Source organism: Oreochromis niloticus, linkage group LG4 (genome assembly GCF_001858045.2).
Source record: "Oreochromis niloticus isolate F11D_XX linkage group LG4, O_niloticus_UMD_NMBU, whole genome shotgun sequence".
NCBI lineage: Eukaryota > Metazoa > Chordata > Actinopteri > Cichliformes > Cichlidae > Oreochromis > Oreochromis niloticus.
The window spans coordinates 22,028,729-22,043,543 of NC_031969.2; the positions used below are offsets into that span (position 1 = coordinate 22,028,729).

At 38.4% G+C, this 14,815-nt stretch overlaps 2 protein-coding genes across 7 annotated transcripts in view; both read right to left on the reverse strand.

Moving 5' to 3' along the window:
* The window catches only part of baiap2a (BAR/IMD domain containing adaptor protein 2a), a 51,564-nt gene extending 44,114 nt beyond the window's left edge, over positions 1 to 7,450 (reverse strand). For all 6 annotated transcript variants that reach the window (XM_005454966.4, XM_005454968.4, XM_025906308.1 and 3 more), the window contains exon 1: positions 7,217 to 7,450. In XM_005454966.4, coding sequence (XP_005455023.1) covers positions 7,217 to 7,288 — 72 coding nt within the window. In that variant the 5' untranslated portion in view covers positions 7,289 to 7,450. The remainder of the gene's footprint in view (positions 1 to 7,216) is intronic.
* Positions 7,451 to 8,692: 1,242 nt separating this feature from the next.
* Positions 8,693 to 14,803, reverse strand: LOC100701199 (charged multivesicular body protein 6). The gene is made up of 8 exons (XM_003450048.5): positions 14,472 to 14,803; positions 13,109 to 13,218; positions 12,750 to 12,837; positions 12,262 to 12,348; positions 12,095 to 12,160; positions 11,774 to 11,854; positions 9,154 to 9,229; positions 8,693 to 9,059 (listed from the first exon to the last, which is right to left on the reverse strand). The coding sequence occupies exons 1-8, from the start codon at positions 14,535 to 14,537 to the stop codon at positions 9,010 to 9,012; spliced, it is 624 nt and encodes a 207-aa protein (XP_003450096.1). The 5' UTR covers positions 14,538 to 14,803; the 3' UTR covers positions 8,693 to 9,009.
* Positions 14,804 to 14,815: the final 12 nt, after the last annotated feature.

The window sequence follows — 14,815 nt, forward strand, 5'->3', positions numbered from 1 at the left end:
GACAAATAACATACACACCAGAGACCAACTATTTACTGTGTTTGTTTGCTTCGCTGTCATCTGCAGCTAGTGTGACCCCCTCATCCACCTCAGCATCATCCATTCAACTAACTCAGTGCAGACAGTGGTTACCACAGCAACCGAGACCCAGACTTGTTTGCTAGCTTTATTTCTTTTACCAGCAAAAGATCCTTTCCATTTTCTGGAGGAAAGGGATGCATTTCCAACAAATCCCTTAAAATATGATTTTAGCTTTCAAATTGAAAAATAATAAATGGTGAATCTGGGAAAATCTTTCATTCTATTTCAAGCTACGTCAATGGCTGGATGTATAGGAAATTAGCATTTTTGCACATCAGTTTGAAAGCTTGCAGACGTTTCTATAAAAATAAAGAAACAAATAAATACAATGAAAAATATGAGTTGTATTGTGCAAGCGTCCTACTGCTACAGAACTACCTGTAATACTCCAGTTTCTCCACATTCCAAAACAGACAGAAAACACCTAAACATAAACTGAAACTGCAAATTTCCCGTTTAAGCTTCCCACGGTGTCAGTCAACTAAGTGCTTGATTAATTTGAATGCAACATGTGGGTGGCATCGTTTTGCCACAGATTTTCTTTTTGGTTTTGTTTTGTTTTTAATGCTGATTCATGGGAGCGAGCTTGAGATAAATGTACAGTCTGAGATATAGATGTATATAGATATAGATAAAGGTCTTTTGAATTCTACAAAAATAAAAAAAAAGCTTACAGTGGCATAGCAGCAAATCTGCTACATTAGTCATTTTATATCCAAATGGCAAAATTTGGCTGCGTGGAAATGTTCTCACCTAAAGGAACATTCAAACCATCTGGGTATCCATGCAGCATTACTGACTTTCTGCCCATAAGTACAACTGGCTTGGGGCTCAGAAGAACACTGTGGCTGCCTGTTGAGCTGGCCTTGTGGGTGTAGTGTAGCCAATCCTACTGAAAGTAGCAGCATTTGCCACAGATGCATAGAGTAAGAGCGGCCACAGGCATGTTAACTCTAGTTCATGGCCCATCAATGCAAGACCATCGTGTCCATTGACACAGTACGAACTGAAATTTTCTGTCTCTGTGTCCGTGTCTCTTTCTGTCTGTGTAATTACAGCTTCACCCTCCACAGTAATTAGGGACTATTTCAACAAGGATGTGGAATGTCTCCATCTATTTTTCCTTCTCTCCATCTCTTCTTCTTCTTCTTCACTGGCAACACTTTAATGCTTTATTTTTCTAAAATAAAAAAATACTTCCATATGCTTTTAAATTTTCTTTCTATCCTCTACTTTTGGGAGAGTAGCCATGCTAACAGGGTGACTTCAAATCAACCTTAACGATCAGTGATTGTCATGAAGCACGTTTGAGTCACTGGAGTGTAGCTTTGGATTTAGCACTCAGCATCTCCAGTCTATGCCCTTGGAAAAAAAAAAAGCAATGATGAGTAAAAGAAAAGAGAATGTCTCTAAACCATCCGCCCCCAGACGTGCAGAGAAGGTGGGTGTGTGGAGCAATAGTCCTCTCTCAGCATCGCAGTCAAAGGCACAGGGAACAAATCTGCTGTTCCAAAGGCAATGAATGTTATGATATCTCCTGCAGTGCATAATGCAATCTTTTCAAGGCCCTAGGCACCGCAGGAATAAACTTGTTGAAACACTATATTCTGGGGGCAGATGTTCAGAAGCACAAGTCATTTTAAACTCCTTTAAATTGCATTTTATAAGACAAGTGGTGCCTTATTTGACGTACAGCAAGGAAAAAGGCAAATAAAGCAATAGATGGCATCTTCACTTATGCGGCTCCAGACAACTTCTTATTGTAAGACCACACAAACGACACACAGCACTGTATATACATCAAAAAGGTTGGTTTACACTAGATCCTTTCTGGGGCTTTTAGTAAGCATTTCATTAGGTCTACATCTCCTTTTATTCCCTTTCTGAAATAAACACGTCCATATTTGAAAAAAAAAAATACTATCCTTCTATCGCTATTCCTCCCTCTCACACGCCTTCTCTAGCCCTTCACCAACTGCAAGTCTTTTAGCACAATGATATGACAGAAACACATAAGAATAATGGCACGTTGTTGCTAAGAGACCACCTGTTCAGATCTCCCACATGAGATTGTGGTGAAACTGTAGTTCTCTTATCATCACCAGAGTAACATTCATTTGAGTGTAGTGAATGTCACGACAATATTGCAACTGAGAGAGAAACCTATTACATAACAAGATGTCTTTTAGGCAGAGAAACTGCATTTCAGATGAGGGTTTTTTCTTTAATCAGACATACTGCAGCCACTATCAGGCAACCACAAAATGAAGATCAAATAACACGAGCGTACTGCAGAACGCGCTTGATCCACTTAACGTCAAACGACTATTTTGCCACATTCATAACAGCCATTTGAGAAAATGGCATCTACCGGCTTCCAGGCTGTGTTGACATTTAGGGAGTGGTGTTCCATGGGAAAACGGGCGCTGTCCTGAGGGCTAGTGGAGATGAGCCACACCCTTTTATTTCCTTACCTGTCAGGGTGTGTTCAAAACCTGCACTGCATTGTATCAGGGGCAGAACACGCAATACTTTCTGTGACAAAGGGTGAAGAAATACAAGAAAAAGTTACATTCTTCCACGGGGCGTTTAGCTTTGATGTAAACGTCCACGTTATTTATTCTTCAGGAGAGCAGCGTATAATGTTAGCAATTAAGAGGTTGCACTATTGACTGGCTTAGCACACAGCTCTGTTCTTTCGAAGCTGCATTCAGGCCTGCTCTAATCTGTTTATTCACTTCATCTTGTCCTCCCCTCCTCCCGAGCCAGGTCAGTCTCAGACTTCATCCAGCGGCATGCTAAGAGGCTTGATCTAGGCCACCACCTTTCACAGGCAGCCGGTGGCATGACCAGCTGGTGGAGACGACAGCGGTGCAGACACAGACGTTCTCAAACATGCAAGCGCTGAGTGTCAGTCTTAAGTATCTGTCTCACTGTGTCAGCACAGGAATGACTATATACCAGTCACCTCGTCTGGAACTGCCCGTCTACGTGAGGGAGGAGAATTGAAGTGAGTCATGGAGGATCATGCAGGGATTGCTGGGTTTAGAGAGTTGACTCCCTTGTTGATTAAGATAAAGTCATCTCTGGAAAGTAAGGAGTGTCTCTGCCCTTTGCCGAAGGAACAATACTCAGAGTGAGATGCAGAATCCCCACTCTTGCTCTCACCGTGCCTACAGTTCCAGCCCTGTTAAACACACACTCTCAGCTGGGCTAACATGACTCACAGCAGCGCAGTTACCCCCCTCACCTCCCTAGTGATTACTCGGTATCTGCCCAGCTGCTGACTGCAATGACTTTACAGTCTCTGCATATTTTTTTTTTAACATTTTCTCTTCCTCAGGAGTTGTTTGCTTGCAAATCAGACAAACACAACTATCGTCTGCTGTCTGATATGTACAGACCAGAGAGATAAGCAGGGTTACAAGGTTTTGGAAGTTAAAGCAATTATTTTTCTCAGCAAAGAAGACTTCTGTACTGTTTATCACTTGGAGGTGCAAGAGACTATTCATGTTCAATCACCACAGGCAATTAGCACAAAAAAAGTCTAACATGAAAAACAACAACTTGAGATTCCAAGTTTGACTCTTACTCAGCAAAACACAAAGAAATATTCAATCATTATGTATTTCTTTCCAAGCCAGTAATCATACGGTCGAGTAAGTTTCCGTTTACTTCTGTGCACTCTCAGGCATCCATTTTCTATCATTTTAATCTAATCCTGTAACAGAAGCCATGACTTGTACTGTTTCATCAGTTTGGCTGAAAATCCCCTGAAATTAAAGATGACAGTCTGCATTTCAGCCTCAGACAATGTGTAATTTTGCATCTTAACTCATAACAGTAGATTTAAGTGATGAAACATGCTGATTACTGCATTATTTTGAGTGTAAACTATGGTTTATAAAATTTTTATTAATGATCCAGCTCAATTTTTTGTCTTGATTAAACAATGATTGTGCCACATATACAGTCGAGGGAATAATTATTTGATCCCCTGCTGAATTAGGAAGTTTTCTCACTTTCAAGAAATGATAAGTCTCCAATTTTCATAGCAGTTTCCTTTAAATGGGGAGAGACAGAATGCCAAACAAAAGTCTAGAAAAAACACATTAAATTAAATAAATGCTATAACCTGACTTCTCTGTCATTGAGTGAAATAAGCATTTGATCTCCAAGCAACATATGGCATAGTACTTGGTGGTCACTGGGTTTTCACACGTTTCAGGATGGATTTTGGCCACTCCTCCTTATAGAAACTCTCTAAATCCTTTAAGGTTCTTCAAAGATTTTCTACTGAGGAGGACTGGGGTCTGGAAACTTGCTAGGCCAGTCCATGATTATGATGTGCTTCTAAGCAAGCCACTCCTTTGTTGCCTTGGCAGTATGTTTCGATTGTTGTCATTCTGGAAGACCCAGCCACAAAGCAACAGCCCCAAAGCCTAATGTTTCCACCTCTTTGAAGTTGGTATTCTCTGGGTCATACACAGCACTTTCTTCCAAGCCTTCTCTGAATCATTCAAATGTTCACTTGAAACTTAAAATGTTCCTAAACATGTGCCTTCTTGAGCTGGGAGACCTTATGGGTGCTGCAAGATATTAGTCCACTAGGCGTAGTGTATTTCCAGTGGTGTTCTTGGTGATTATGGTCCCAACTGCCTCCTGTGTCCGCCTGCTTTCTCAAGATCCTCCTAACCTTGTGAGGCAAGATCTTCTGACCGAGGGCGATCGACGGTCATTTTATATTCCTTACATTTCCAAATAATCACAGCAAAACTTGTCACCTTCTCTCCAAACTTCTTGTTGATGGTCTTTACAATCTTGTTCTTGATATCCTTTGAGAGCTCTTTGCTCTTGCCCATGTTGGCAGAGATGTTGGACTAGAAGGAACTGACTCATAAAAAGTTCAGATCATTTATAGAGTAATTGTTATCTGTGTACCACATAAAATAGCACATAGCTAATCTGTATATTAGGAGATATAATTCTTGGTGGGTTGCACGGGATCAAATACTTGCTATTTTCCTGTATTTTTGGATGATATTCTGTCTCTCTCAAAAATTAAACTACCATAAAAAATTGAAACTGCATTTCTTTGTGAAAATTAAAGTTCATAGGAGGGAATCAAATAATAATGTCTTAAAAACATGGAAAAGTGTCTGTTAACATATACCCAAAGCTAGTTTTAATCATCTTTTAGAGAGGCAGACAATATCTAGAGTTGTGTTTCAAGAATGATCAGAATAAAGACAATAACAATAACAGAGATACTTGTGGAATAATTTCTGACAGACAACTCAGTTCATCATTGTAGCTCTACTGCATTAACAACACGCAGTATACAGTAAAAGACTCATGTTTCTCCCCTCACTGAGATATGGGTCACACTGAACTCTTGAAATATTAAAGAACAGTACGAAACTTGCTTTTATGCTGCAAGGTTTGGTGAAAAAAAGCATGACAAAGTGCCAAAGAAGCAGTGACTATAGATAACACTCACTCTCTGACCTCCTGGCTTTTGCCACTGGGTCAGTTCCCCAGTGTTGGAAATGGGACTCTGTTTCTCCACTCTACTGCCCATCAGTGTTGGGCTGTCAGGGCTTTGACAGGGTGCCTTCACCCCAGAGACAGAGACTCACTGCTGGGCTTTTACTTGAATGAGCACCAAAATCTGCAGAGGGGTCTGTTCTCCCCAAAGATTTGAGGAATCTGGAGTGTTTCTTTCTGCCCCCTTTTATGGAGGGACTGATTTACCAACATTTGCAGGAAATAAGCACTTGGATAAACCCCATATGATAAAGGGCATTCAGGCAAAATTGGAACCAGTGCTGGGAACATTTACTTCAATTTATGGCTCTAAGAACCACTAAATGTCTGCTCATTTCTGATACCTCAATTCCCTATAGGTATCAGAACAGCTCGTCTTGACTCATTCATGGGTTTCACAGAACTTCTGCTGGCTTATGCTTTGCATGGAAACAGCTAGCAATAGAGTATATTTAGGTTATTACATGTATCAATACCTAGATATATACAGATATAAGATAGAGACCACCTCAAGCAGGCCTAAGTCATTAGGGAAACCGAAGAATATTACAGAGCAGACACAGGAGCAAGCCATCATACGGTGAGATTATGTTGACATTCCATTACTGGCTGCAACTCTAAACCATGGCAAAGGTTGTTAAACAAAGCCTGCAGTGAGGTTTAATAAATTATAAAGCAATCAGCACGAAAACAAGTGCATGATTAGAGCATTAGCTCTTTTAAGTTATTCATCAACCACTTTTATAATCAAATGAGCATTCCAGCCATGTATACACCAACAGGGGAAAGCACTGGTAGATGATAAATGGCAAATCTCCTTATTATTCTGTCATTAGGTGCTCTTCTTTAGTATACAGCCGTAAATCCAACCCATTGCTGTTTCTACAAAAAGAATTTGAAGACAAGTTTTGCATTAAAAATACTGAGACATGAAAAAAGCTAAAAATAAAAGGTGGGTTTAGATGGTGCAGTCCCTTCCATTCATTTTTTACCTAGAATGTGTCTTCCCAGAATTGAGGCTTAGCAATCAAACGCAGTTCACATGGGGTTTTAAGAAGAACAGGTTTGAAGAGGCAAATATTTACTTGTTGCAACAGGATGCTTAGGCTTTTGTGCCACTCAAGCACTGACTTCTGGAATGCAGTATGTTAATGTTTCAGCAGGCTGTGCTCGATAACCACTAGTTAACCAAGGAACAGCTCATACTACATTCAAGCAGACCACTATAGGTGTAGGCTACTCATACAACAGGCCAAGGAGCAGGAATAGCAAGAGTGAGTGACTTTGATTTTGCAGTTTTGATGGAAAAGTGTTGCCGTAAGTTGTGGTGGAACGCAAAATTATAGGGAGGCGGAAAATACATTATTTTGATCAAGTGAAAAATAAAAAATAATAATAATAGTAACCTGCTGAGCTTCGGCGCCTCTCCCTAAAGAGATCATCGATGATTTAAAAAAATGGGCTTTGAATGCATCTTGACCAAAACTATACAAAGATCAATTTCATTTCGCCGCTGCAGTGCGTACTTTGCGGCTAAAATTACATGTTCGTATATACCTCCAAACTTTATTAATTAGTTGAACCTTACCTTGTAGACATTTTCCGTCAAACGGTGAACCTCGTCTGTGCGAGACATGGTGAAATCTTCAGCCAGGACCATAAACGTTGTTTTTTTTGTTTTTACTTTAAACGTGTATCCGCGGAGAGAAAGGGGAAGAAAAAAAAAAACAGGGGAGAGACAGGTAAATGCACGAGTGCGATCTAACAACAGGCGAGATAAGAGACCGAGTGACTCTGCGCTCCCGAAACCCACTAACTAAACACACCTTCTCTCTCCACAGCTGACAGTCCGATGCTGCCTTTACGGTCTACTCGGAAGTTCTGTTTTTTGTTGGGCTTCCTTTATTTTATTTTATTTTTTTCGCAATCTCTTAAACACTGTGTGCGATGCGAAGATTTAAACAAAAGGAGTATACTATGACATTTTACAGCTTTTGTTTACAAGGAAAATCGAATACATTCGAACGTATAGATTAGGGGTAAACAAGAATGAGAAAATATGAAGGGAGGGCTTTTATCCCCCAAAAGTATAAAATTTAAAAGTCGTAAAAAAAACCCAAACCAATTATTAAAGACTGTCAAGGTAGCCTACGTTATCATGGCAATGAAAGTCGCATAACGAAATTTCTACTACGTTGCACGACGTGTTTTTGTTATACTAAACGGTTAAAATCATTATTTCCCACGGTATTAGAACGCAGCACCATCTTGTCAAAATGCAGATTTACAGCCCGCCCCCTAAATCTCTACCATTACTAAATATTTGAGGCAAATTCGTTCACGTAGCCACAAATGCCATGTATTTTAAAATATGTAAGTTTGTCTATTCATATCGCTCCAGTGTTTACAATGATAAGCTTGATAGAGTTATGCACAATAGGACCTAGTATATACCTTAACCTATAAACATATATGACTAAGCATGAACAGCTGGTTAAAGTAATGGGATCATCCTGCCAGTTTATCTCCATGCGCACCAGTAATCAGTAATAAATGATAGAGCCTCAGTATGGTCCATTTAAGCCATATTCCTCCGATTAAAGCCATTATACACCATGTAAATCTGCCTCAAGTATGTCTACTTTTACATGAGGCTTTAGGGAAGTCGCACTGTAACTGTTACACCATAGGTGTTGTTTTTCCTCATAGGATAATTTGTGTTAGCTGCATTGTACATGCTAATTAGTGTCTAATTGCTGCTTAGTGTCAGATTGTAAATACTATATTTTCTTCCTTGTCTAAACATCACCCACATATTAGCAACATGAGATTTTGATTTTCTTTCAACAAGTACACACTTCACTAACGGCACTCTAAATGAAGACACCTGTTATGTGGAGTGCGGTGTAGAAAAACACAAGTGAGGAGTGCCCCCTTCTGGAGAAAGTATGGTGCACATTTTGACTGGTATTTATTTTTTATGTTAATTTTTTTATTTTATAAAAATTATAAGAAAGACAAAAAATAATCAGTTGTGGACAAATAAAGACAGGACAGCGTTTTGTTCCCACAGCTCAATTTAATATGTAAGACAGCTGTAAATAATGTGTAAGACATCTAAAAATTCCTGTTATTCTACAATAACAGCTACAATGCAACACTGCTCTTCTTAACCAAATCAGACACAGAGAAATAGAATATTTCACTTTATGCATGACTTAAGTGGAGCGGTGAACCAAGTACAGACAGTGCTGATCCTGTAAATTGTGTGAAGATGCACTGATGTGTGCAGGTCCCGTGTTCACATACCAAATCCCAGAAAAAAAGAAATCCACCTCTTTATGCAGCTTAACACTGGATACAGACCACACATTCAGTCTACTAGGCTGCCAACAGCTCTCTGTCTGGCTTGTTCTTTGCTTCTCGCCTCTCTAGAAAACACAAAATCAAAATAAAATAGTGTGGCATCAAACACTAATTTATGGTTGTTAAGGAATGATTTGTTGAGTGAAAGATTAGATGTACCTGGCTCTGCTTTAGCTGCTTCTGAGACCTCTGGTATTGGTTCACTGGGGACCTCTGGAAGTGCTACGTCTTCTCCCTGTTGCAGAAAGAGAGATTGCGAAAGCCAGCTGACATATTTAGTTCCTGAAAAGCTCAAAAATTTGTGGACTCATTATCAAAGCAGTACTACAAAAAGTTGCACAAGGATTTTATTTTAATTTTAGTTTAGGTTAGGTGCATAATATATTGGACAAAGACACACTTTTTGACATTTTGGCTCTGCACACCAGAACGAGGGATTTTAGATTTTTTTAGAAATCAATTTGTGATTGAAGTACAGTCTTTCAGCTTTAATTCAAGTAGCTTTAGCAAACAATATGCCATTAACTAGGAATTACATCCATTTTTATGCACAAACCTCCATTTTCCTAGGCTCAAAATTAGTCACATAAACCTACATAATTTTAAATATGAGGATTGTTTCTAATACTTTTCTAAAAAGCCATTGCAGCAAATGACTGCCTGAAGTCTAGAACCCATGGACATCAACAAAATGCTTTGTTTCTTTCCTTTAGATCCTCTGCTGTGGCATGTTCTGCATCCAGGTTTGCATTTAATAACTGTAAAGCTATGCTGTGGTGAGATCAGGTCACACGTTTGGCCATTGAAGGATATCTCATTTCTATGCTTTGAGAAACTCTTGTGCTGCTTTTGTAGTATGCTTGGACATATATGCTCGAGTCATTATCTATGTGCTGGAGTCAGTTTTGCAGTATATGCCTGCATTTGAGCAGAGAGTGCAGTGCTGTACACTTCAGAAATATTCCTACTACTTCTATCAGCAGGCACATCATCAATAAACACTAGTGGCCCAGATCCACTGACACCCCTACATGCCCATGTCATAACATTGTCTCCACCATGTTTGACATGTGATATGTTTCATGGCTGTTCGTTTCCATCTACATACTTTTCTCTTTCCATCATTCTTGCATAAGGTAATTTTGGTTTTATCTGTCCATATATATATATATATATATATATATATATATATATTTTTTTTTTTTTTTTTTTTTTTTTCCAGACTATGGATGCTCTTTTAGATGGTTCCTGGCAAAGATTGTAAGAATGCACCAGATTGCTGATTTGGCCACTCCTACAGTTTTTTCCTATGTCTCTGATAGAATTATTGTGTTTTTTTTAGCCTGATGGCCTTTCTCAGTTTCACTGATATTTCTTTGGGGCTCATATAAAACCTTTTAATGAAAAGCTAAATAAAACAGATTTTTTAAAAATCCACTGTGGTGGTGTTCAGAGGCAAAACTGCAAAAACATGTTGTCTTTTCTCAATAAATTATGTTGGTTTCTTCCTTCTTGATAGCTAATCTATTCTGATATGTCAAAATCTGCTATTTTATAAGTAGCTCTTATGGATTAGGCTGAGATCAGTTCACGTTACCTTGGGTTTCTTGATTCTAATTTAAAATATAGATGTGTTGTTATAAAGTATCCAGACTGAACTAACAGCTGTTTGATGTATAGATGGTTAATTGGTTGCAGTTTTAATTTATAAGAGCGTCCAGATGAGTCTATTCATTTTCAGATATATTTTAATTGCCCCTCTTACAGACATTTTCTGGGAGGTCTCAAGTTGTTTCTATGCATTACCGCTTTAGTTTTTTTTTTGGCATTTACATCGTACTTCACAGTTTAGAAAACACTATAGCTCCTTTAAAATAAAATAATATTCCTCTTTTTTTTGTAAGATCGATTTTTGCTTCTTGTTGCTTCAGGTAATTTTTCTTTTTTCATCTTAAAACAACTTGTTAATCTTTATAATGTGCTTTCTATTCAGGAGTTGTTTTTTGTTTGTTTCCTGTTTGTAAAGATAATCCACAGAGAAATTACTTTGAGTGCTCTTTGCACTGGTGTAATTCATGCAGTATTTGGGTTTGTGTAACTGATTTCATTGTACAATAGTGAGGTCTAGCGGTGTGGGAGGATATTTTTGTATGCATTTAAAAATTTGCAGTGTCTTTAAGATGAAACACATTTAATTCGGCTTCAAATACAATAATATCCACTGCGCTACAATTTCATTTGCGTAATTGTGTCGAACTGATTCTTAAAACCAGTCTTTGTTCAAATGTGAAACACAGTAATTTACAGCATGTAGTTTGACAGACATGTGAATGTGTCATTTAGGATAATAATTACATCATAAAAGAATAATTTTCTGAGGTTTTAATCACAATGAATTAACCAAATTCATACCCACAGTTGTTTCATATTCACTGTGTTATTATGCTACATTTATATTGTAATTAGCTTAAAAATTCTTCTAACTTTGCAACACAGTTTTCTTCTCTTCAAAAACCAGATTTCTATAGATTTAAGGTTAAATGGCAACGTTCAGTTTAGGTGTGATATCCCCGCATGACTCAACCGTGAATCACAGCTTTAACCACATAATTGCTCAAGTGGAAGCACTCAGTGGCCAGCAGTTGAATGCTGCGGTCATGCTCGGAGCCTCGGTGAGCGTAACTATTAGATGAAGTGGGGCGATAACAGCAAAAGAGTATGCATGCTTTGGAAATATTTTTAGTAATAACAAAGGTTTAAAATGCAGCGTAACACCCACCTGAGTGATAGCTTCCAGCTCTGCTAAGACAGCATCCTCATCCTCTTGTGTCAGGACTCCAGCCAACATTTCATCTATTTGCTACAGGTGCATAAATAAAGCAATAAATTAAAAACAAACAAACAAACTAAATAGTTGATTTAAAAATTCTCTTAAAGTGATATGTATCATCCCAGAATATACACTATAATATGAAGGAAATAATTACTATTGGACATGTAGTTTAATCAAACCTCAGCTGATTTTTGGCATACATGCAGTACCGGTATTAATAATAGTTCTGTGCAGGTATATTTGATAAACATCAGTAAGGCATTTTACCCTTTGATATTCAATCGATTCCTGTGTCTCATCCAGGATTCTCTCCACATCTTCTATTGACATGATCTGTCATAATGTTACATTATACAGTCATGTTTATAAATCTTAAGGTGGTATTAAAATATTTTGAAAATGCATAGTACAGGAAAAACAATGAGAAGCACTACCTCATGCATGCTCTTCAGACAGTCATTGCCAACTTTAAGTCCCTCAATGACTTTCATTTCAATTTGCATGAACTCAATGTCTTGAACCTGTTGACAAACAATTGCATTGTAAAAATAGTTACATGAAATATAAATAAACAAAACAACAAATCAAATAGTATTTGTCCCTTTTATTTTCTCATAAAATAGTGATTAAAGAGAGACTGAGTTCAAACAAACACTTTACGTTACATTGTTTTTTGGTTTGGATTAGCATGAACTATAGTTACAAATCACAAGTTAGCACAAAACAATATTGTATCACAAATAACTCTTCAAATGAATTTAAGGCCACAATGGACTCCTCAACTTTAGACCAATTTCCATTTAAGCAAACATATTATGGAAACAGTTATTTTGGAAACTGTTAAATACTGCAGAATTGAACTGGTCCACTCTCCCTTGGCACTGAATATCAAAGCCTGGTGGACTGATGTTATGAAACTTACCATGCGCTCGAGGTTTGAAATCTGATTTTCGGTCTTTTCTAGTAACTGATCCTGATACCGTTTTTTCTTAAGAAGCAACAGCGCTTTTCTGCAATAACAAATGAAAATGCATAGCATCATATAACAAAGAATATCTTTTTTTAACCGTGCGAATACAGTGTGTACCGCTGCATGCCGAATAAAGTAAATTGAATTACAAAAGAGAAAACGGACTCTGTGCAGGAGTCATTAACTTGCGAAATTTTAAGTAGCATTATCCATATTTAAGTAAACCATACATTTGTTTACATTGTTGCCAGTATTCACAGTAGTGTAACTACATGCTGGTAGATATTGTGTAAGATCCAACTTGTGCTTACTCCTTCTTGCCATCTTGTAGCAACTGCTTTGCTAGACGTCGCTCTTTCTCTAGCTGTAAGGTGATTCTCTTTTGGTACTGCTTTAGCTTGTCTCTCTGCTGCTTCAGTTGCTGGACAAAATCCCCAAAGAGAAAATTAAAACAACAACAACAATATAATATACACATTCCTTGCCATTTTATTGGGTACACCTTGCTAGTAATGAGTTAGATAAATATGTTGGTTCATACTGACATGACAGCATCATACAGTTGCAGCAGATCTGCACCACCCGTTACGCCAGATCACACTGGTGACTGTGAAGGCCATTTGAGTACAGTGGCTTCATTGCCATGATCAAACAAACAGTTTGAGTTGATTTGAACTATTGACATGGCACATTATTCTGCTGGAACTAGCCATGAGAACAAGGATAGACTGTGCTTAGAGTCATGGACATAGTCAGCTACAATACTCAGGGAGGATGCAGCATTTATATGGTGCCCATTTGGTACAAGTTGGGCAGGGTAGATCAATGCTTTCATGTCATTTACAAATTCTGACCCTACTATCTCAATGTCTATGGTGCAATTTTGGTCAGCTCATGTGAACTGTAACCTCATTTTCCTGTTCTTAGCTGCTGTACCTCACCTGCTTCAAGGTTTGCGATGTTGTTCGAAACTTGCAGAAGAGATGTTTTTCTGCATACCTTGGTGGTAATGAGTAGTAGTTACTGTTATCTTCTCATCAGCTCAAAGGAGTCTGTTCATTTGCTTATGAACTCTGTCATCATCAGGTCATTTTGAGAGATTTCCTTTTTTCAGCAGCTCACTTTAGGAATGTAACAGCAGATCATCTGCCTCCACAGAAGACGATCTCTTGCATCCTCTTCCGCTCTCCTTCCATGTATCCATAATTGTGGTCTTCCTCTTCGCCTCCTGCCTGACAGCTTCATCTTTTACATCCTTTGCTACCATGTAATTGGCTGATTAGATATTAGATATTTGCATTAAGCAGCAGTTAAACAGGAGTACCCAATAAGGTGCAAGGGACATTTAATTATTTTACTCATATTTTTTTTTTTTATCTACTAAAAAAGTAACGAAGAAATAGACACAAAAACACAACGAAGATATCCAGAAACTGATGTCGCATATTATAAAGAAATTTACTCATTCAGTAGATATTTTATGAAACCAATACGACTATTATGTGCTAAACGGAGGAGGGGAATACAGTTCTCACGAGCTACGAGTCGCAGAGAAACCCAACAGTAAGCACATCGGGTGATATTAATTCATCTCTCCGTGTGACCACAGCACAAGACCGTGCAACCGCTAACACTAGCCCGATATCGGGGATGCTATAACCGCTATCAGCTCACCAAAATGGCTTTGTCCTGCTCCGTTACACGAGAAGGTCGACTCTTTCTCCCAAAGACGTTTCCCATTATTCAGCCACATCCCCGCCACATTCTCCCGTATCAACACAAAAAATATCACTTTTTGCTAAACATTTTTTACGATAGTAAATAGCCTAAAATGGCTAGCAGGCTAACTGACTACACCATGCCCTCAGTTGTTTTTGTTTTCCGCGTTTCCTACGGCAAGCAAGGCAGGACGTATAATCCGAAGCGTTACATGACTTGATTATTAGAGCTCGTTGTTCTGATATTCATTCCTGTTATATTGTGATATGGTACGGGCGGTAACAGCTGCGCATATTACT